At 48.3% G+C, this 21,047-nt stretch overlaps 1 protein-coding gene and 1 pseudogene across 13 annotated transcripts in view; both read left to right on the top strand.

Annotated features, from left to right (window-relative positions):
* Positions 1-21,047, top strand: part of FAM120B (family with sequence similarity 120 member B) — a 90,339-nt gene that overhangs the window by 62,392 nt on the left and 6,900 nt on the right. For 8 of the 13 annotated variants that reach the window (XM_072831655.1, XM_072831653.1, XM_072831650.1 and 5 more), the window contains 2 exons: positions 853-961; positions 2,836-2,928. In XM_072831655.1, coding sequence (XP_072687756.1) covers positions 853-961; positions 2,836-2,928 — 202 coding nt within the window. Of the gene's footprint in view, positions 1-852; positions 962-2,835; positions 2,929-7,545; positions 7,598-7,688; positions 11,464-21,047 lie in introns of those variants that run through there. The other 5 variants (XR_012033631.1, XM_072831656.1, XM_072831662.1 and 2 more) reach the window with 2 other exon arrangements.
* LOC140636444 (phosphatidylethanolamine-binding protein 1 pseudogene) lies at positions 18,597-21,042 on the top strand (annotated as a pseudogene).

The raw sequence follows: 21,047 nt of genomic DNA, 5'->3' as shown, positions 1-21,047 counted from the left end.
CAAGTCCTGCCACCCGGCTCGAGTGCCCAGCTGCTGAGCGATGGCGAGGAGCACCGTCCAGTCCCCCCGGCCCTCTCCACCCTTCTCGAATTGAGGGGACTGCGGCCCCAGAGCTGCCTTGGCAGACGTCAGACCAACTCAGTAGGAGTCACGGCCGCTTTTACTTGACAATACTCCCTACAGGCTCCAGTCTGCAGGGGCCGTGGCTGCTGTCGTGACCCTGGGAGGTCTCCGGGGGCTTGTGCCCGGCTCTGGGAGCGTGTGGGGACAGCCGCAGGTGTGCGAGAGACCCTGCGGCCCGAGGGCACCCACCAGGTGGGGACAGAGCACAGGAGCGTCACGTCGGATGCAAACCTTCAGAGGCGTGCTGCGATCCCTGCTCCTCGGCCCAGCACGTCCCGGGGTGTCCCGGGGGTTCAGGAGCAGCTGGTGCCGTGTGCAGGTGGCCGCAGGGTCACGAGGGAGGGTGGTGCTCAGGTGGCGCTCATGCCCAGGCATGGAATAGTAAAGGGTCAGCGGTGCACACCCCACGCGGTGGTCCCATGTCTCAGTCACAGCCACATGCAAGGTGACCGCGGGCTCACAGGTGCGGCTTGAAAGGGGTGAGGCCGATGGGGCCACGTGTCAGCCGTGAGCTCGCACCGAGGCAGGCCGTCCCTCGCCCACAGCTGCTTCTCCCAAGGGGTCACACCCAGGAAGGGCTGTGGTGGCCTGGGCGTTGCCAGGGAACCGCGCCCTTTTGGGGCGAGCGCTGAACCCAGGGAAGGGCTGGGGCGGGGCGCGGAGGCCGTGCGCGGCCGGGGCTCCATGTCCCCACGGCCCGCGCTGCTCACGCGTCCGCTCTGCTTGCAGAGGTCCCGGCTCACCAGGTTCCACGCGCTCAAGTCGGTCGTGTGCAAGGCGTGCGCAAAGGAGAACAGGCGCATCGTGAGCCGGCAGCACTGGCGCTCGCACCAGCCAGGTGGGCACCACGGGGCGCAGGCGCGGGAGGTGCTCGGCCCGCAGGTGAGCGGCAGGTGGAGGCGCGGTCCCCGTCCCCGACCCCGACCCCGGGAGAGGCCGCGGAGGGCCGAGCGGGCCAGGCCCTGCACCGTGAACCACCGCGGCCACGGGGAGCTGCCCTGTCCCGGATGCACGCAGCCCCATGGAAGCCGGCGGAGGCCGCGGGGACCGGCCTCGGGCCACGGAGGCCACAGACGCCGCAGGCGCGGGCAGGAGGGGCGCTCCCGGTGTTTCCAGGCTTTCATCCTCGGGAAGGGGCCGCCGTGGGCCGGGGCTCCCATGGGCCAGGGCTGCCATGGGATGGGGCTCCCAGGTGACCGTCTCCCGTGGGGCGGGGCTCCCGTGGGCCGTGTACCCTGGTGGCCCAGGCCTGCCCCACCGCCGTGTGCGGGGGCCTAGTTAGTTGAGCTCGGAAGTGCTTCTGTTCTCATTTCACGCACGTTGCTCCTTAAGGTAGAGCAGCTAGCGTGGGGGCTGCAGGCGGCTGCGGTCACCTCCAGGGAAGTGTCCCCAACGGGTCACCTGAGCCCCCGCAGCAGGGACGGGGAGCTATGCTGCTGGCTCCCTCGACTGTGCCGCCGGCCGGTGTGGGCAGCAGCGTGTCTCACCCACCGGCGGCAGAGAAGCTGGCTGGGTCCGTCCTCATGCTGATGAGTCCAGTTCTTTCACGTCCCCCTCCCTTAGGGCCTGTGCCTGTCACCCGCAGCCCCTCCTCCCTGGGAGAGAGAGAGCCCTCCTGGTTCCTGCCCCCGGCCACCCGCGGGGGCTCGTTCTGAGGGCTGCCGGGTCGCGAGGTCACCACCAGGTGCTGGAAGGAGAGTGTGGGGTCAGAGAGGGGCTTCCTTCCGTTTCCCGGGAGTCACAGACCCCCCTTGTCCTGCCCACTTGTCAGCCCGTTCCCTTTGTCCTGCCAGCTGTGCGGGGTCAGGACTGGGGACCTTGCAGCTCAGATGTGCAGCGTTCTGGTCGCGGCCTGTGGTAGGAGGTGTCGGAGCTCGGGAACGCTGGGTGGTCGGGTGTTTGGACAGTGCGGGGAGGCCGAGCCCCGGGACCCACCACCTGCCCGGAGCCCCCTGCACCCCCTTCCCCCTGAACCACTGGGACCCCTACCTGACCCCCTGAGCCCCCTTGCACCCCCTGAGATCCTCCTATGCACCCAGAGCCCCCGGCACCCCCCTGAGCCCCTGGAACTCCCCACCTTCCCAGAGCCCCTGGGACCCCCTGCCTGCCCAGAGCCCCCTGCACCCCCTGCCCCCCTAAGCCACTGGGACCCCCACCTGCCCCCTGAACCCCTGCACCCCCTGCCACCTGAGCCACTGGGACCCCCACCTGCCCCCCTGAACCCCCTGCACCCCCCGCCACCTGAGCCACTGGGACCCCCACCTGCCCCCCCTGAGCCCCCTGCAGCCCCTGGGACACCCCACCCACTGGAGCCCCTGGCACCCCCCTGAGCCCCTGAGCCCCTGGGACCCCCTGCCCGCCCGGAGCCTGAGCACTGCTGGTGATGAACCGATGACCGACCAAGGGCCCTGCTTTGGGGTGGCCTAGAGCACCCTAGTTCTGGCCCAGCGTCGGCCAGTCTCCTGGTCTGTCGCCTACACAGGGTCTCCTGGGGGATGGGGTCTTCTGGAGGACATGCTCAAATGCACACAGCCCCCGCCCCCATCCCAGCCGGGGCCCCTCAGTCCACATTTTTCAAGGGTTTCCCCTGTGCTTTAAGGACCAGAATTTTGAGAAGCGCAGACCTGGTGCCGCCTCGCTGCTCTGAGAGATCACGTGTCATCTGGGGTGAGGCCTATGGCCGCCTCCTAACGTGCCGACATGTCCCCACAGGCCGCTGGGGGAGGCAGGGATCTGGCTCCCACAGGACGAGCTCTGGCTGCAGCCGGGCAGACCCAGGACAGCACTGGAGGGACTCGGGACCAGGTAAGAGGCCACGGGGTGCTCCTGGGGGGCTGGCGACGGGCTGCTGCTGGGGCGGCGGGTCACCTTGACACGTAAGCAAACACTGAACATCCTGAACAGGACTCTGTTCTTTATCATCTCAGAGCAGGGCTCTTGTGACCGTTTCGGGCACACGCGTCTTTCCAGTGAAGACAGAGCATTGTGACGTCTTCTACATTCTGGTTTATAAACAAGACCCTCCTGGGTGATCGAGGAAGTAAAACGCGTCCTTGGCTTGCTCCCTGGGTAGCACAGGTGTCTGGTTTCCGTGTGTGAAGCGGAGTTTCATACGCAGCGACTTACATTTTAAATACACAGGAACACCTCACTGGTATTAAGGTTCAGAGTTCCTTAGGGTGTTCAACGCGTAGCTGTGGGGACTTCGTATTACCTGAGGCGTACGGTTTTATCCTTGCAACAGACTTCACTGAAGGTGGCTTCTAGCGAGCTCCAAAGTGGACCCTCCCATCCTAGTCTGCGTCGTCTCCTGCCTGCTGCGCGGCGGGCCCTGCGCCTCTGCCCTCATGAGGCCGCTCAGGGGAATCAGAGACTGTCTCCGGGGGTTGCCTCTTCTTCTGGCAGAAATTGGGGGTCCGCCATTAGCTCAGGGTAGACCAAAGCTCACACTGAGCACCCCTGAAACGCTCATCCCTGGGGACAGAGAAGTCGAGTAAGGGTCACAGCTGCTGTGCTTTGCCCTGGTGTGACGTGCAGAGCCCACCTCGCCCGTCCTGCCGCCTGCTAACACATGGGGCTCTGAGATAGTCGGCCCAGTGAGGGCGGCAGCGCCCCACGCTCCCCCCATCTCCTCCGGGATGGCCATGCGGGACCCCACCCAGACCGCCGGGTGTGGCTGCCAGCGCAGCATGAGTGCCATCGGGGATGCTGTCTCCGTGTCAGGCGTGTTTGAGGTTGCTTTTAATTTAGAAGGTAGTGCAGTCGATTGAGCTGACCTGCAGACAGGGGCCCCCAGGAACACGAGGCTCTCGTCAGGTTGCCTAGACTCCAACCGTGACGCCCCTGCCGTGGGCTCGCGTCCACATGGGGGGCGTTCGGCCTGCTTGGTGCTGACCCTCGTGGACAGCAGCCCGCTGAGCCCTGGGGGTACATCCGTGCAGCAGGTACAGCCCTGGCCTGGGGGCTCCGCGCTGTGGGGTCCTGCCTGTGGGGCCTGTGCACCTCTGCGTAGAGCTGTGTGGGAAGGGGCAGGAGCCTTCCTCCCGCACGGGGCCTGAGCATCCCCCCGACCACCCTGCTCCCACACACCCTGCAGTCTTCACAGAGAGATCCAGAGGGTCCTCCTGAAACAGGGCGTGTAGGCTGAGGCCTGAGGAGGGAGGCTCACAGGAAGGGAGTTGGGCAGGCGGCGGAGGGCAGGCGCTCCAGGGCCGCGCAGCACTGCTCAGAGCCCTGGGGTTGGCTCCAGGTCCTTCCTGGACAGACGTCCCTTGGTCACCAGACTGCCCCCTGGGGCCCGAGCCTGCCCCCCTTAGCGCTAGGCTCCTCTCTGCAATAGTGACAAGGTTTGAATTCAGGCACAAGACTGCGTGGGGCGTAAGTGCCTGGCGGGTTTGGAGCGGACTGGGGGCGCGGCCCTGTCTGTCCGTCCTGTCCCAGGCAGGCTCACGGAGCTGGCCCAGCCCCTCCTAGCGTGGGAGAGCGGGGCGAGCAGAGGTGTGCTGGGCATGTTTGGGCGGCTTGGGCTGCCGGGCGTCCCCAGAGCCACCTGTCCCTGCTCCGTGTTCCCCCCACGTGGCCTCCGTCCTGGCTTGTTTCCAGGAAGTCAGGGAAGATGCAACAGCACCAAGTCAGGGCGATGGGGCTGTAGGCGAAGGCTGGGCACAGGTGCAAAGCGACTGTGTGTCTGCGGCGACGTGAGCACGTTCACCCCTGGCCCGTGGCAGTGACGTGTGCCGTGCGACACGCAGCCCCCACGCGTGTACGCTTCCAGGCTGCCCTCTGATGAGCGGCGTCCCTGCAGACGCTCTTTGCGTGGTGCTCCCCGCCATGTCCTCAGCATCCAGCCTGGGCAGCAAGGCGTGAGGTTGCAGGAAGCCGGGTGAGTGGCCTTCCTGGGCCCCTGAAGTCGAGCCGCTCAGAGCAGTAGTTGTTGGAGGGTGTCTTCACGATTGTCCTCTTCCCTGGACGGAAGGAGGGAGGGAGGGAGGGAGCCTGCTGCCCCGGGTTCCCCTCTTAGGGCCTGAGCGGATCCCACGGCCTCCGGGGTGCCGTTGTGAACGCCACGCAGATGGGGCTTCCCCCTCCCGGCATCCCCCACGCACGTGACCATCCTGAACTTCAGGGAACGTTTGGAAGGCTCAGGGATGTTTGTCCGACCGGGTGCTAGGCCCAGACGAGCACATTGTACCGCTTCTGTTCTGGTTCTGTAGAAACCAGGGAATCAGACGCAGCAGCCAGAGCCTGAGGCTGCTTTGCGGGGGCCGGGGTTTGCAGGGAATCCCTGCTCAGGGCTGGGACCACGGTGGTCACACAGAAGCCAGGGGATGGTGGTGCCGGGGGTGGGCGGGGGCTGAAACCATGCCCTGGGAGGCCTCAGGTCGAAGGTGAGATGGTCGAGTGAGGGCTGAGCCAGCAGCAGACTGGAGAACCTGGGGACGAGGATGCTTCAGGAGCACAGTCACTGGGGCCCCGGGGCGCCGTGGCGGGCACAGCGGAACACACCGGCCTGCTGAGCCACTGTGTCGCCCACCTGAGCTGACATAACGTCCCCTCCTGTGCTCAGAAAACTAAAAAAAGAAGAGTCCGGGCATGAGGCGTGAGAGATCAGGTCTCTGGCAGGACAGTAGTTGAGCAAGGACAGCGTGTCTTAGCTCACGTGGAGAAACGTCCACAGGAATTGCACTGGTGGTACCAGGGTGTTTGGATTCCAGATGGTTCTGGGTAGATGCGTGTTCACACACATATAACGTCCTTTATTGGACGGGGCACTGGTTAAGGTCAGGTGGTCACTTCCTCGGTTTCACCACTGAGAGAATGACGGCGTCTCCAGTCAGCCACAGACTGTTTGCTGGGGGGTGTCTGCCTTTGACCTGCCCTTTGGTACTTTTTAGAGACACATAAGTCGTCTAGAGAGAACATTGTCAGGACTTCCTGGGCGCAGTTGACAGACAAGACTCTTTTCTTTCTTTCTTTCTTTCTTTCTTTCTTTCTTTCTTTCTTTCTTTCTTTCTTTCTTTCTTTCTTTCTTTCTCTTTCTTTCTTTCTTTCTTTCTTTCTTTTTCTTAAGGTAAAAATTGTACTTAAGGTACAATTAAGTTGTAATATTTTTATTGTTTAAAAAAGTGCTAAGCAGCATATGAGCTTTCAGCGAGTTGTAACTGTCTTGCTGGTGGAGGGTCTTGCCTCGACGCCGAAGGCTGTGATGACTGTGACAATTTCTTAAAATAAGGCAACAATGACGTTTGCTGCATCCATTGACTCCTCTTTCAGGGCGATTTCTCTGCACCATGTGATGCTATTTGGTAGCATTTTACCCACAGTAAAACTTCTTTTAAAACGAAGTCCACCCTCTCGCACCCTGCTGCTTCTGCTGCTTTATCAGCTGAGTTCGTGTGATATTCTGGATCCTGTTGGGCAGACCAGACGCTGAAGTAAAACTACAACTGCCTCAGAATGAGTGTGCTGAACCCCTGTGAGGGGAGGGGAGGGGGGAGCAGGGGCCCCGCTGGCTGGGAGAGCCCGAGGCCCCCACTCTGTGAAGCTTTTGCTTCCTGGCCTGGGAGTTGGGAGGGGACCCCTGGAGCAGAGGTGAGACCTCCTGGCCTCCCGGCAGGGGCGGGGGAGGGCGGGGACTTCAAAGCAGCTGAAGTGAGAGCACTTTAACCTCTTCCTTGCTGTTGGTGAGAAGTGATGTGTTAAATTCCACAGGCAGTAGCAAATCGCATTTGCTTGTGATTTCTTCAGATTTCCACTGTTGGTGTAACCCTGATGAGGCCGGGCTGTTGTAAAAGTGTCTCTGATCATCTGTGATAACACGGTGGGGCTGCAAACCCCATGGTGGCCTTGCTGTGACCGGCTCCTCCCAGCGCTGGCCAGAGCCCCTGCCCTCCTCCCGCCTCCCGCCTCCCGCAGGGCATGGGAAGCGTTGTAGGAAAAGTGTTACCCTGGGAATGTGAAGTCACCACCGCCTTGTTTCCTGGCGGGCTGGCTCCCTTTGGCTCTTCCCAACACTCCTGATGGTGGAAGGTGACGTGTGGCCAGGGCCCCGGGCCGGGCGCTCTGCCCTGAGCTGTGGAAGAGCCACACGGGGTGGGGTGGGGGGCGCCCTCGGGAGCCGTCTGCACTGGCAGCAGACACTGGGCACCCGGCGGGGTTGCACTGGCGTCAGAGCAGCAGTTTGGACGCTGCTTCCTCGTACCGGAAGAGCCACCTCGTAATTAATTGCTTCCTACTCTAATGGAAATAATTGTGCAACAGGCTTCTGTGACAGTGGCCACAGCAGAAAAGAAAATACAGTGCTGCCCCCCAAATACAACTCAGCATGTCGTTTTACACGACTGAGAAAGTGCGGTGTTTTCTGTTCGAGTGTTACAGAAACATGATTGACTTAGTTTTGGTTTTCATATGTGTTTGGTGCAGGAAGTAGACAGTATGAGCCTGACCACTGGAGAAGATACTCCTCCTCCTCTGGGTAAGTGCACACCTCTGTCCTCAGAATAAATCGGCTTTATCGAACATGGAAGTAGAGCATCTGCCTTTATAACATAAATCTTTCATATCAGTTGCTAAACTTTAAAAGAATTCAGATGTTGACTCCTGGCATGGGGCCCGGCTCACTTGGTGTGCAGGCGAGTTTGCCTCCTTCAGAGCAAGCGTGGAGAGCAGGAGGTGCGCAGTCCAGCCTGACCGCCCCGTACGCCCCTCTTAGGAGCGAGGCACCCAGAGCAGCATTGCAGCCTCGTCCCTGTGAGGTCCAGACCTCGCCTCGTGAAAAAGAAGAACATCCTTTCTGGTGACTTCTCCCTCATACCATATAGAATGCTCTGTTGACTTATTTTCAGAGGTTGTCCTTGATTCTGTGCCCCGAACGCTTGTAAGCATCTTCCCCCTAATCTCTTCATCTGTGTTTATGAGGGACAGTTGATTTTTCTTCAGTGAGTTGGAATCTTACTACATCCTGCTTTTGAAAAAACTTAACACTGGATTGCAAAGATTGTAAGGATTGCAGACGTGGTGCCCCGTGGCTGTATGATAGTCCAAGAATTGTTTCTAGTTACAAACACAGAAAAAGAGGTAACAGCCTTCTTGTGGCCTTCCTGGCGGGAGAGCCAGCTCTGCGTGGGGGGCCTGGCCCTGCCTGGGAGTCCTCGAGGCGTGCGTGTGGCCCACGGGCTGTTCCTGCCCGACCTTCCTTTCCGTTTTACTTTTGCCGAGCTCCCGCTCCGAGCTCCTGACAGCAGAGCGTGAGAGGCAGGCCTGGGTCCCAGCCCACAGACAGCCTCAGGCCGGCCTGCAGGGGCGTGCGGGGCAGAGGCCGTAGCTCAGTGGCAGGAAGCTCAGTTTATGATGCCACTAACGGTGAGCACTGAACGGCTCTTGTCTTTAAAAAATGTTCCGGATACATCCAAGCTCTTGGAAGAATTCTTAGACAATTGAAATTTCAAGAATTGTAATTGTACTGAGCTCAACTTCTGGGGTATTGACTATGGAAAGAAATCTATATTTAGAGGGTAGAAGGCAGACCCTGCGTTAGCGGCCTGTTCGCACCACACGCCCTGGCTCTGGAGGCTCCGCACACGCTCAGAGAGGGCTCACACGTGTGCCTGGAAGACACGCCCATTGTTGCTGTCTGTAAAAACCAAACGAGCCCTGAGCGTATTCGCAGTCCAGTCCGTATACTGCGTTTGATGAATTACCCTGACAGCTCAAGTGTGCGGAGCTCCTGGCTTTGTCTGACCTTAGAATCCCATCTAGTATTTGCCAAAACAGGGATACGGTCTCCAGCTGCTCTACTTGCAGGTCTTAATTTGAAACATCCTCACCACTTCCTACAAGTCCTTCTGAAGGACATTTGCATATCTCGTTCCTTCCCCCTGTGAGTCTTGTAGGACCTCAACCTGATTTCCCATCGTTAGAAATAGATTTGTCTCCTTCCACTTACGGAGTTTCCTGTCTGAATATTAACATTCTCTTCCTTTCGTTTCTGGTCATTTGAGACCACGGTTGCTTCTAGAAATTTCATTTCTTTACTGCTTATTTTTATAACTTTGAAATAAATTTCTCATCCCTTAGACTAAAAGAGCAGACCCCCATGAAAATTGTTTTCCCCCTTTATAATATCTGAACTCTAACTTGTCAGTAAAGTGTTTGTGGTCATTAGCAAGCTTCAGCACATCATTGGGTTTGTACGGTCTCTCTCATGTTTGGAAAGCCAGTGCAGGAAGTTCCTGTGATCTTGTTGTCATGTAAGTTAGTTACCCTGCAGCCTAGTCTGCTGATAAAATGTCCATGAATTAATTTAAAAATGAAAATAAAACTATATTTATCACTCATAATTAAATATAATTTCACATTTCTTTATTTGGAGGACACTTCACGATCTAATATAGTGGGATCTTTGGGAAGAAAAAGGATGTTGAATTTTGTCAAATGCCATTTCTGCATCGATTGATATGGTCATGTGATTTTTTTTTTTTTTATCCTTCATTCTGTTAACATGTGTATCATGTTGATTGACTTGCATATGCTGAACCATCCTTGCTTCCGAGGGATAATACCACTGATTGTGCTGTATGATCCTTTTAATGTTCTATTGAATTTGGTTTGGTAGTATTTTGTAGTTTTTGCATCATTGTTCATCAGGGTGTTTGGCCTGTAGTTTTCTTATAGTGTCCTTGACTGGTTTTGATGTCAGCGTATGCTGGCCTCATAAAATGAGTTTGGAAGTGTTCCTTCTAGTTCGTTTTTTTGGAAGAGTTTGAGGATTGGCATTAATTCTTTTTTAAATGTTTGGTAGAATTCTCTAGTGAAACCATCTGGTCCTGGATTTTCATTTGTTGGAAGGTTTTTCATTACTGATTCAATCTCCTTTCTCATTGATCTGTTCAGATTATCTGTCTCATATTTATTCAGTCTTGGTAGGTTGTACTTCTCTGGGAATTTGTCCATTTCTCTTAGGTTGTCCAGTTGTTGGCATGTAAGTGTCTATAGTAGTCACTTCTTTAGTATCAGTTTTAATTTCTTCTGCTTTGTTTTATTTGAGCCATCTGTCTTTTTCTCTTGGGCAGTCTCTAAAGGTTTGTCAATTTTGTATATGTTTTCAAAAACCAGTTTAGTTTCATTTATCTTTTTTATTGTCATTCTTGTCTCATTTTTTATTTTTCTTTTAAGCTTTGTTATTTCCTTCTTTCTGCTATCTTTGGGCTTAGTATGTTCTTTTTCTAGTTCTTTGAGGTGTAAAGTTAGGTTGTTTATTTGAGATGTTTCTTTTTTCTAACAGGCATTTACTGTTATAAACATCTCTCTTAGAACTGCTTTGGTTGCAACATATTATTTTTGCATCCATTAGTTTTTGTAGGTTGTATTCTGTTTTTGTCTGTATCAAGATACCTTCTGATATCTTCCTTGGCCTCTTGGTTGTTCACAAATGTGTTGTTCAATTTCTGTAGATTTGTGAATTTTCCACTTGTCTCCCTCTTATTGGTTTCTAGTTTCACACCATTGTGATCAGAAACTATACCTGACATGATTCCAATCTTGTTAAATTGGAGGGGGGATGGTCAGAGGGAAAAAGAGAGTGAATCTTAAGCAGGTTCCACACCCAATGCAGAGCCCAATGTGGGGCTCCATGTCAACCCTGAGATCATGACCTGGGTCAAAATCAAGAGTTGGACACTTAACCAACTGAACCACCCAGGGTTCACTCTAACTCTCAATCTTGTTAAATTTTTAAGACTTGTTTTTATAGCCTAATATATTATCTATCCTGAGGAATATTCTTGTATGCTTGAGAAGAGTGTATATTTTTCTCTTATTACAGATGTGTGTCAGGTCCATCTGGTCTAAAGTGCAATTCAAGTTCAGTCTGTCTTTATTAATTTGCTGTTTGGATGATACACCCATTGTTGAAAGTAGGGTATTAGATTCCTCTGCTATTGTCATACTGCTGTCTACTTCTCCCTTCAGTTGTATTGTTTTCTTTATAGGTTTACAAACTTTTTCATCCTTTCATGTAAAAGCTCTCAACAAAGTAAGTGTAAAGAGAGTGTATCTCAACAAAGGCTGCATATGACCAACCCATAACTAGCCTCATATACAGTGGTGAAATGTTGAAAGCTCTTTCTCTAGGATCAGGGACAAGAGCAAGATGTCCATTCTCAGGACACCTGGATGGGTCAGTGGTTGAGTGTCTGCCTTTGGCCCAGGGCGTGACCCCGGGGTCCTGGGAACGAGTCCCACATGGGGCTCCCCGCAGGGAGCCTGCTTCTCCCTCTGCCTGTGTCTCTGCACCTCTCTCTCTGTGTCTCTCATGAATAAATAAACAAATCTTAAAAGCAACGCCAAAAAAAAGATGTCCACTCTCACTGCTTCTGTGCAGCCTAGTACTGGAAATTCTATCCAGAACAATTAGGCAAGAAAAAGAAATAAAAGACATCCAAATTAAAAAGGAGGCAGTTAGATCTGTTTGATGATGTCATCTATATAGAAAATCCTAGACTCCATCAAAGAATTGTTGAGACTATTAAATTAATTCAGTAAAGTTGTAAGATACAAGATTGATATGAAAAAATCTGTTGCATTTCTATACACTAACAACAGACTATCCAAAAGAGAAATTAAGGAAAGAATTATAGTAGCCTTAAAACAAAATTTTTAGAAATAAATTTAACCAAAGAGGTGAAAGAGCCATCTAATGAAAACTACGAAACTGATGAAAGAAACTGAAGATACAAATGAATGGAAAGATATTTTGTGTTCATAGATTGGAAGAATTAATATTGTTAAAATGTCCATATTACCCAAAGCAGTCCACAGACTCAGTACAATCCCTATTAAAATGTTAATGGCATTTTTCACAGAAATGAAACAATCCTAAAATTTGTATAGAACCACAGAATATCCCACCAAAAAGCCAAAACAATCTTAAGAACAACAAAGCTAAAGCCGTCACATTTCTTGATTTCAAACTGTATTATAAAGCTCAAGTAATCACAATAATGTGACATTTGCCTCAAAATAGACTCATAGGTCAATGGAACAGAATAGAGAGCCCAGAAATAAAATCTCATATGTATGGTCAACTAATCTTCGACAGGAATTCCAAGAATACACAATGGAGAAAGGAACAGTCTCTTCAATAAATGATGTTGGGAAACTGAACATCCACATGCATAAGAATGAAATTGGACCCTTACCTTACACGAAAATGGATTAAAAACATAAACATAAGACCTAAGATTGTAAAACTCCTGGAAGAAAATATAGGGAATAACCTCCTTGACATCGGTCTTGTAAATAATTTTTTGGATGACATCAAAAGCATAGGCAAGAAAAACAAATATATAAGTGGGACTACATCAAACTTAAAAAGCTTCTGCATAGGAAGAGAAACACTGAACAAAATGAAAAGGCAATCTATAGAACGGGAGAAAATATTTGTAAACCATATATCTGATAAGAGGTTAATATCTAAAATATATAAGGAGCTATTATAACTCAACTATTATAACTACTACTCAATAGTAAAAAAAAAAAAAAAAAAAAAAAAAAACCCAATTGAAAAAGAGGCAAAGGAACTGAATACACATTTCTCCAAAGAAGGCATACAGATAGCCAACAGGTACATGAAAAGATGCTCAACATTACTCATCATCAGGGAAATGCAAATCAAAACCACAGTGAGATATTACTTCATACCTGTTAGAATGGCCATCATCAAAGAGACAAGAGACAAGGAGCATTGGTAAAGATGTGGAGAACAAGGAACCCTCGTGTACCATGGATGGAAAGTAAATGGTTAGAGCCACTGTCGAAAACAGTATGGCGGTTCCTCAAAAATTAAAAATGAAATATCGTATGGTCCAGCAGGCCTACTTCTGATATATGTATCCAAAGGAAAGGAAATCGGTATCTCAAAGAAATGCTGCTGTTCACTGCAGCATTATTCACAGTAGCCAATGTAGAAACAACCTAAGTGTCATGAACAGATGAACAGATAAATTGTGGTACATATACACAGATTGTAGCCATAAAAAAGAAGGAAATCCTGCCATTTGTGACTATGTGGATGGTCTTAGAGGACGCTATGCTAAGTGAAACAAGCCAGACACAGACAAATATTGAATGATACCACTTGTATGTGAAATCTAAAGCAGTTGAACTTAAAGAAATATATAAATATATTCAGGTTTTTGTTTGTCAATCATACCTCAATAAAGCTGGTCAAAGAACAACAATAACAACAACAAAAGCGAGCCTAGAATTGAGATGTGTATGAAACAGATATGTAAGCATCAGACTGAGTAACAGTGGTTATCTTTGAGGTGGGGAAGAAATTTAAAAAGACTGGTCATTTCCTGCATTTCTGTTTTGTTAGAAAATATGTTTTTATAATCAAGGGAAAAAGTAATTTGAGAGGGGTCCAGTGTGGTAATTGGATACCCAAGAGCTAATTCTTTTGACCAGAAGTCCTGATGGGCTCCATAGACAACGTATAAGATTGGAACTGCCTGCTTGTGCAGACTGAGAGCTGTGGAGTTGCTGGGTGTTGTCACATCGCCTTCTAACCTGGAGTCGCCATCTCCTCTACTCCTCTCACTGGTTAGCTCTCACTACGCACAAGAGAGCCGGCCAATCCACTTCCTCGGTGTATGCAGGTTTTTGGTCCTTTTAATTTTTGCCATCTGTGGTCAGAAAAAACACAATACAAATTTAGTATGCATTTCTGAGTATCCGTGAAGCTTATTTTTTTTCATATACTTCTTGGTCATTTGTAATTCTCTTTGTTAATAACTACTTATTTATATCCTTGGCCAAATTTTTCTTTGATGATTTTTTATATTGATTTGGCCTTTTTTCATTTTGTGGGTATTAAATCTTTGATGTTCATGTACATGGCAGGTATTTTTACCATTTCCTTCTTCCTGGCTTCCTCATTTTGGAAATCATTATTCACATAGAACTAGGCATCGGGACCCCTGGGTGACTCAGCGGTTGAGCATCTGCCTTCAGCTCAGGGTGTGATCCTGGAGTCCTGGGATCAAGTCCCACGTCGGGCTCCCTGCATGGAGCCTGCTTCTCCCTCTGCCTGTGTCTCTGCCTCTCTCTCTCTCTCTCTCTCTCATAAATAAAATATTAAAAAAAAAAAAAGAAAGAAAGAAACCTAGGCATCATCCTTGATTTCTCCATTTCCCCAAGTCCTGACAAAAGTCTGTTGGGAACAACGATGTATGGAGCCACAAAAAAAAACACACAAAAATATCTGGAATTCACACTCTTCCTAATATGGCCACTGCTGCCATCATAGTCTCCCTCTCACTGTGACTTCTGAAGCTGCATATGTATGGACAGTGAAGCCCCCTCTGCCTTCAACAGCTCTTGTCTGGCTGTTTACCTTTCTCTGGCAGACCTGGCAGTCCCTTAACGTAGCTGTTACTCCTATACGTTCGCGTTCCTCATTCGTGCTTCCAGTTTGTTCTAGTAGTAAGCAGCACGACCTGGTGAACCATCACAAGCCTTGGTGGAATGAAACATCCATCTTGTATGCTCACAGCTTGGCTCTGCTCCACTGTGCCTGGGCCCCAGCTGGGAAACACAAAGTCCTACAAAGTTCTATTCATTCACATCTTTGGCTTATGCTATACCTCTTAGCCTGGGGCCTCAGTTTCTCTCCACATGAGCCTCTCCATTGGTCCCCAGGGACTAGTTTGGGCTTCTTTCCAGTGTGGTAATTGGATACCCAAGAGCTAAAGACCCAGGCAGAAGCCATGTCACCATTTGTAACCGAGCTTCATGAGTCATTCATGAGCTCTGCTGCTCTATTCTGTTCATCAAGGCAGCCAAAAAGGCCTGTCCAAATTCAGGTGAACATGAAGGAGGGGGCCTCCACAAGAGCATAGGAGACTAAATGTATTGCTCTGGCCATTTTGGGAAAATACTAAAACCACAAACTTTAAATCTCCTGTCATCTGACGCTACCACCACCTACCCTGCCATTGTCCTTCAGATTCTTCAAGATTTTGGCTCCTGGCTCCCTAGCACTCTTCCCACCATGAATCTTATAATTTTGGTGATTTTAATCGGTTGTAGATAGTCCTTCCCTGATACCAAATCCTTGACCTGCTGTCCCAGCAATGTGGTCTTCCACCTTGACCTTATCATTCCCAGTGGCTCAACTGCTCCACAACTTCAGTTTCAAACACTCCAACCACACAGCTCAGTACAGGTCCAGGTGATCCTTTGATCTGATCAGGAACTCCCAGTCCATTGGTCCAACGTCGTTCATTGAACCCCATACCCCTTCTTGTCCTCCCTTAACTATCTTCCATGGTCACTATCAAAGTGACTTCATTTATATACTCTTGACTACTCTGCCTTTCTCATTTTATTATGTTTATGAGGTAAAACCACAAGCCCAAGTTAAACTCAATCCTATGCATTTGGGATATGGCTAGAGAAAGACCCACAGTCAAGCTTACTAGTTTCAACTTAAATTCATGCTCCCTGACCTCGGTGAGTGCTTGGTCATCTTCCATTGTTTCCTGCTGTCCAGGTGCTGCATACCCCCACCATCACTAGCCTTCCAGCACTTCCTCTTCATCATACTCACAGCTGACAGCTTTGCTTTCTGTACATTCCTGTAGCCACATTTGTTCTCCCCCCCCAAGCATCTATGCACCATCTAGATTCATAACCAAATACCAGGAGAAGTGGACAAATCCATAATAACAGAGGTAGTATCTATTTTCTCACCTACTCATATGGACAGACAGGCCATGCTCTCAGCCTGAGACAAGGCGCAGCTGTACTCAGCCCCCCATCACTGCTTCAAGATACAGGCCCCCCTTACTGTTGAGCATCAGCTACATTCTCCCACCTCACAGAACCCTCTCCAGAAATCACATTATTCCTTTGTTTTCCTTTGTAGAAAAATAATTTTGAGTCCAGAAACCTATAGTCAGCCAAATTAGCATTCTAGCATAAGAGGAAAAATTAACACATTTTCACGAATCCGAAAAGTCTGACTCACAGATCCTTTACAAAAGAAAATAGGTATACTCTAGCAAAAGGAACACTTCATCAAACATGAATTCGTGGGCTATAAGAAACAGTATTGAACAAAGAAATTAATAAAATGTGGTTATTGCTAAACAGTTATTAACTGTAAGAAAGCAAATATGCAAACACAATTGACTAAAATCCCAGATCATCACAAGGAAAGTGAGGACTGGTTCTGGGGAATAAGTTAAAAAGAAAAGAAAAGGCAAACTTTGCCTAAAATAAGATAAAAAGAAAAAGTAAACTTAAAAGTTTTGTATCTTGTTATAAAGAGGGGATAGAATTGAAATAAATCTTGATGTTTTTAGAATAATAAGTTTATATGTGTGTAAAATATAGGGATATATGCTGGATGAAGGTAGATTTGATGATGGATGGGTGGGTGGATGGTTGGATGAATAAATGATAGATATGTAAACGTCTGTCATACTCTTTGTGCACCGATGTCATTAGGCAAAATGCAAGGAGAAATAGACCCAGGGATAGGGACTGTTCAGAAATGAGCAGATCAAATAGACCAGAAATAGTGACATATACTTGAACAAGTCCACTAACAAGTTTATTCTGATAGAAATATACAGAGCAGTATATGTAATTTTGTTTACCTTATTTTCCACAAATGGACAGTTCAAAAATCTAACCATGTATTTGGCTCCAAAGTAAATCCCAACCAATTTAGTGAAAAGTAGAAATCACAATGCTATATTTTCAATACACAAGAAAATAACCAGAAATCAACAACAGAAAAAATAAAAAGCAAAAATATTTCACTTGGAATTTAATCCACTATTCTAAATATTTATTAAGGTAATCAAAATCACTTCTAGAAAGCATAATAACAGTACTACATTAAAAAATTAGTGAGAGGGCAGCCATCAGTGTAGATAGGGCATAGTAAGCACTAGAAATCCATCTCTCCACCTGCACAACAATTGTACTGCCAGAAGCTGTCTAAAGGAGCCTTTTTGGAACAGTCTGGAGCCTGAAGGCTTGCAGTTCCCTGGGGATAGTGTGGCTGGTAAATTGTGGTTAATTTCCATCATTTTTGGCTGCCCATCCTCCAGCCCCATGGCAGACAGCCATGCACACATTCCGAGGGTACCTTGCTGGAGCCAGGGTGAACAATGAGGACCTTGTCTAAATACCAGGCTTCTGTGTAGTGGTTGCTGTTTTTGATTGCTGAGATGCAAGCAGAGAGTCTGGCCACCATTGTTCCAACCTCCACTGGTTGACATATCTTTCATAGCATTGAATGGGGCAGCACATGTGAATGGGCATCCTTCCCCCAACTTCTTGCTTTTTTGGGAGCCAGACACTTAAGAATCAGGACATTCAAAAACAACTGCACATGCAGGGGACTTTAAAAAACCACCATGCTTGGCCAGGGAATGGTGGAGGCTCAGAAAAGATGTGAGAAGACCTGAGGCTTTCCCCTCAGGCTGATCTCCAGCAGAGACAACAATAAACCGCAAACACTAGGAGATGGGGAGAATCTGATTTCCAGAGGTAGAACAGTATGATTCAATTTTTATAATGTCCAGTTTGCAGCAACAACAAAAATCATAAGGCATACAAAGAAATATGTAAGCATGGCCCATTCAGAGGGACAAAGTAAGAGGACAGAAACTGTCCCTGAGGAAGCCCAGATGTCATATTTAATAGATAAGACTTAAAGATGCTCAAAGATCTAAAGACATAAACAGAAGAAAACAAGGAACAAACTGAGAAAATCAAGAGATACAAAGATTATAAAAATTGAAAAGGTTTCTGGAGCTGAAAGGTATAATGACTGAAATGAAATATTTTCTAGAGGGGTTCAAAAGCAGCTTTGAGTGGGCAGAGAAAGAATCGTGAACTAGAAGATGGGGCAATTGAAGTTATTAAGCCTGAGAAACAAAAAGAATGGTGAACCGAGAAAAGTGAACAGAGTTTTAGGGACTTGCATAGTACCAGCAAGCAAACCAACATATGCATTGTGAGTCTCAGAATGAGAAGATAAAGGTAAAAAGAATATCTGAGGAAATGATGGCTGAATACTTGCTGAATTTGATGAGAGACATGAACCTACAAATCCAGGAAGCTCAACAAACTAAATAGAAAAAATTCAACCCACACCAAAATACATCATAATCAAACTATCAAGGGCCAGAGATAAAGACAGAATCTTGAAAGCAGCAAGAGAGAAGTTACTCGAGATACAACAGATCTTCAATAAACTTATTATCCAAAACCTCATTGGCCAGAAGGCAGTGGGTTGATACAAAGTGCTGAAAGAAAAAAAACTTCCTACTGAAAGTTCAATATCTGGCCAAACTGTCCTTCAAAAATGAGGGAGACAGTTTGTGGATCACTCAGAGTTGGTGCTACAGCCCTGTACCTTACCTCCTGTGACTGCCCTGGGGAATGCCCAACTCAGCCCCATGATGCTGGTGGACCTCAGCAAGTGGTCGGGCCTTTGAGCCTGCAGGAAATGAACGAGCAGTCACAGCATCTGCTGCAGAGCAAATACACTGGGGCAGAGGTCAATGAACTGGGCAAAGTGCTGCTGCCCACCCAGGTTAAGAACCAGCCCACCAGTGTTGCATGGGATGGCCTTGATCCAGGTCACGGCAGATCTGGATGCTCCCAGCAGGCAGGACCCCAAATACAGGGAATGGCCTCATTTCCTGGTGGTCAACATGAAGGTCAACGATAGCAGCAGCAGCACAGTTCTCTCCAGTTATGTTGGCCCTGGGCCTCCCAAGGTTGCTTTATGAGCAGAATGGGTCACTGAAGCATGAGAGTGCATTCTCAGCAACTGACCTGGAGACCACCATGGCAAATTCAAAATGGCTTCTTTCTGCAAAAAGTACAAGCTCAGGTCCCTGGTGACTGGCATGTGTTATCAGGCTGAATGGGACGACTGTGTGCCCAAACTCTGAGCAGCTATCTGGGCAGAAGGTGAATGCCAGGAGACAGAGGCTGTCCCAGAAATCTCAAGCAGTGTCCTCAACTGATACCCATTCTCACAGGCGAGGCCTGAGCATTAATGAGATAATGAGATAAGACTTTTCCTTATGCCTGTTCTTTACAACCCTAGATGGTCACACCCCAGTTTATGTTTTGATAAAATTTGAACTCCATTTGGGGGTATATTTTGGTACTAGGATGTGGTCATCAAATTGTTAACATAAGAATAGCGACCAAGAATTTAAAGAAAAAATTCAGGTAAAAAGACTAGATCTGCAGTAATGGAGCAGGACATCAAAGGATCTTTAAGGGCCATTAAAAAAAAAAAAAAAAGATTAATTGCCTCTGCCCTTGTGAGCTTGAGACCAGAATTGTGCATGTGACAGCACTTGTGCATCGTGTTTTCATGGCTATGTCTCTTCCCGAGACCACTGTAGAGAGCTGGTACCTCTCAGACTGGTTACAGGCAGGTGGGGGGCGGGGTCTCGTCAGTACTGGTAAAAGCAATAGGGAGTCACTTTGTGGGTAAGGTGTGGCCTTCTAGATGAGCTGCAGGGCTGGGTGAGAAGGGGTCAGAAATCCTGAAGTCTGTGCCTCTTAACCTGGTCACTCTTCATCTGTGTAAGAAAAGCCAATCTGAAATGGAATGTTGTGTTAGTTTTGCTGTTTGCTTATAGTTGAATAAAAATAAAAACTTGTGGATGAAAAAAATGAAGGGGAAATAAGGACATTCTCTGATAAACATAAAGTAAAGGAAGTCATTACCATAAGACCTGCCATGCAAAAGGTACTAAAGGGTAACCTTCAGGATAAAATGAAAGGACACACAAGATAAATGCATGTGTACTTACAAAGCCAATATTGCAATTTTGGTCTATTATTACACCTTTTATTTTCTACATGATTTGAAAGACAAACACATAAAAATTCAATTTTTATTATATGTTATTGGGCATACAGTGTATAAAAAATGCAAATTGTGACTTCAGTAACAGGTCAGCATGGAGCTGAAGACTTAAGAGCAGAGTTTTGGGACTTTTTAAATTTTTTTATTTAAATTCAATTTAATTAACATAGAATGTATTATTAGTTTCAGAGGTAAAATTCAGTGATTCAACAGTTACATATAACACCCAGTGCTCATTACATCAAGTGCCCACCTTAATGCCCATCACCCAGTTAACCCATCCACCATCCCCTCTCCGCTCCAGGGACCTTCAGTTTGTCAATGGACATGTGGGCTTCTCCACAGTTTGGCTATTATGGACACTGCTGCTATGAACATTGGGGTGCAAGTGCCCCTTCAAATCGCTATGTTTATATCCTTTGGATAAACATCTAGTAGTGTAGTGCTGGGTCATAAGGTAGCTTTATTTTAAATTTTTTGAGAAACCTCAGAGCAGAGTTTGTGTATGCTATTGAATTTTAAATTTATTAAACTCTCTAGTCAAAAGAGTTTGGCAGAAGAGATTTTTTAAAAATCTGACATAGGTTCTCTATGAGAGATTCACTTTAGATTCACAGACATAAGTAGATTGCACATGTAAAGAGATAAGCAATATACCCAATAAAGAGTTCAGAGTAATGGCTTAAAGATGCTCACTGGACTGTACAAAACAGTGGATGAACTCAGTGAGAACTTCAACAAGAGATAGAAAAAAAAAAACAGTTGAAGAATACAGTAACTGAAATGAAAAACATACTAGTGGGAATCGGCTGCAGATTGGAAGATGCAGAACAGATCAGCAATCTGGAAGATAAGGGAAATGGAAAGCACCCAAGTTGAACAGAAAGAAAATTTTTAAATGAGGATAGCTTAAAAGATCTTTTGGAACAACATCAAACAAATATTTTCATTATAGGAGTCTAGAAGGAAAGACAGTAAGAAAGGGTCAGAGAACAATAGCCAAACTATT

The sequence above is a fragment of the Canis lupus genome, chromosome 7 (assembly GCF_048164855.1).
Source record: "Canis lupus baileyi chromosome 7, mCanLup2.hap1, whole genome shotgun sequence".
NCBI classification, from domain to species: Eukaryota; Metazoa; Chordata; class Mammalia; order Carnivora; family Canidae; genus Canis; species Canis lupus.
Note: the sequence above shows the minus strand (reverse complement) of the source record. Positions and strands in the feature narration are given on the sequence as shown.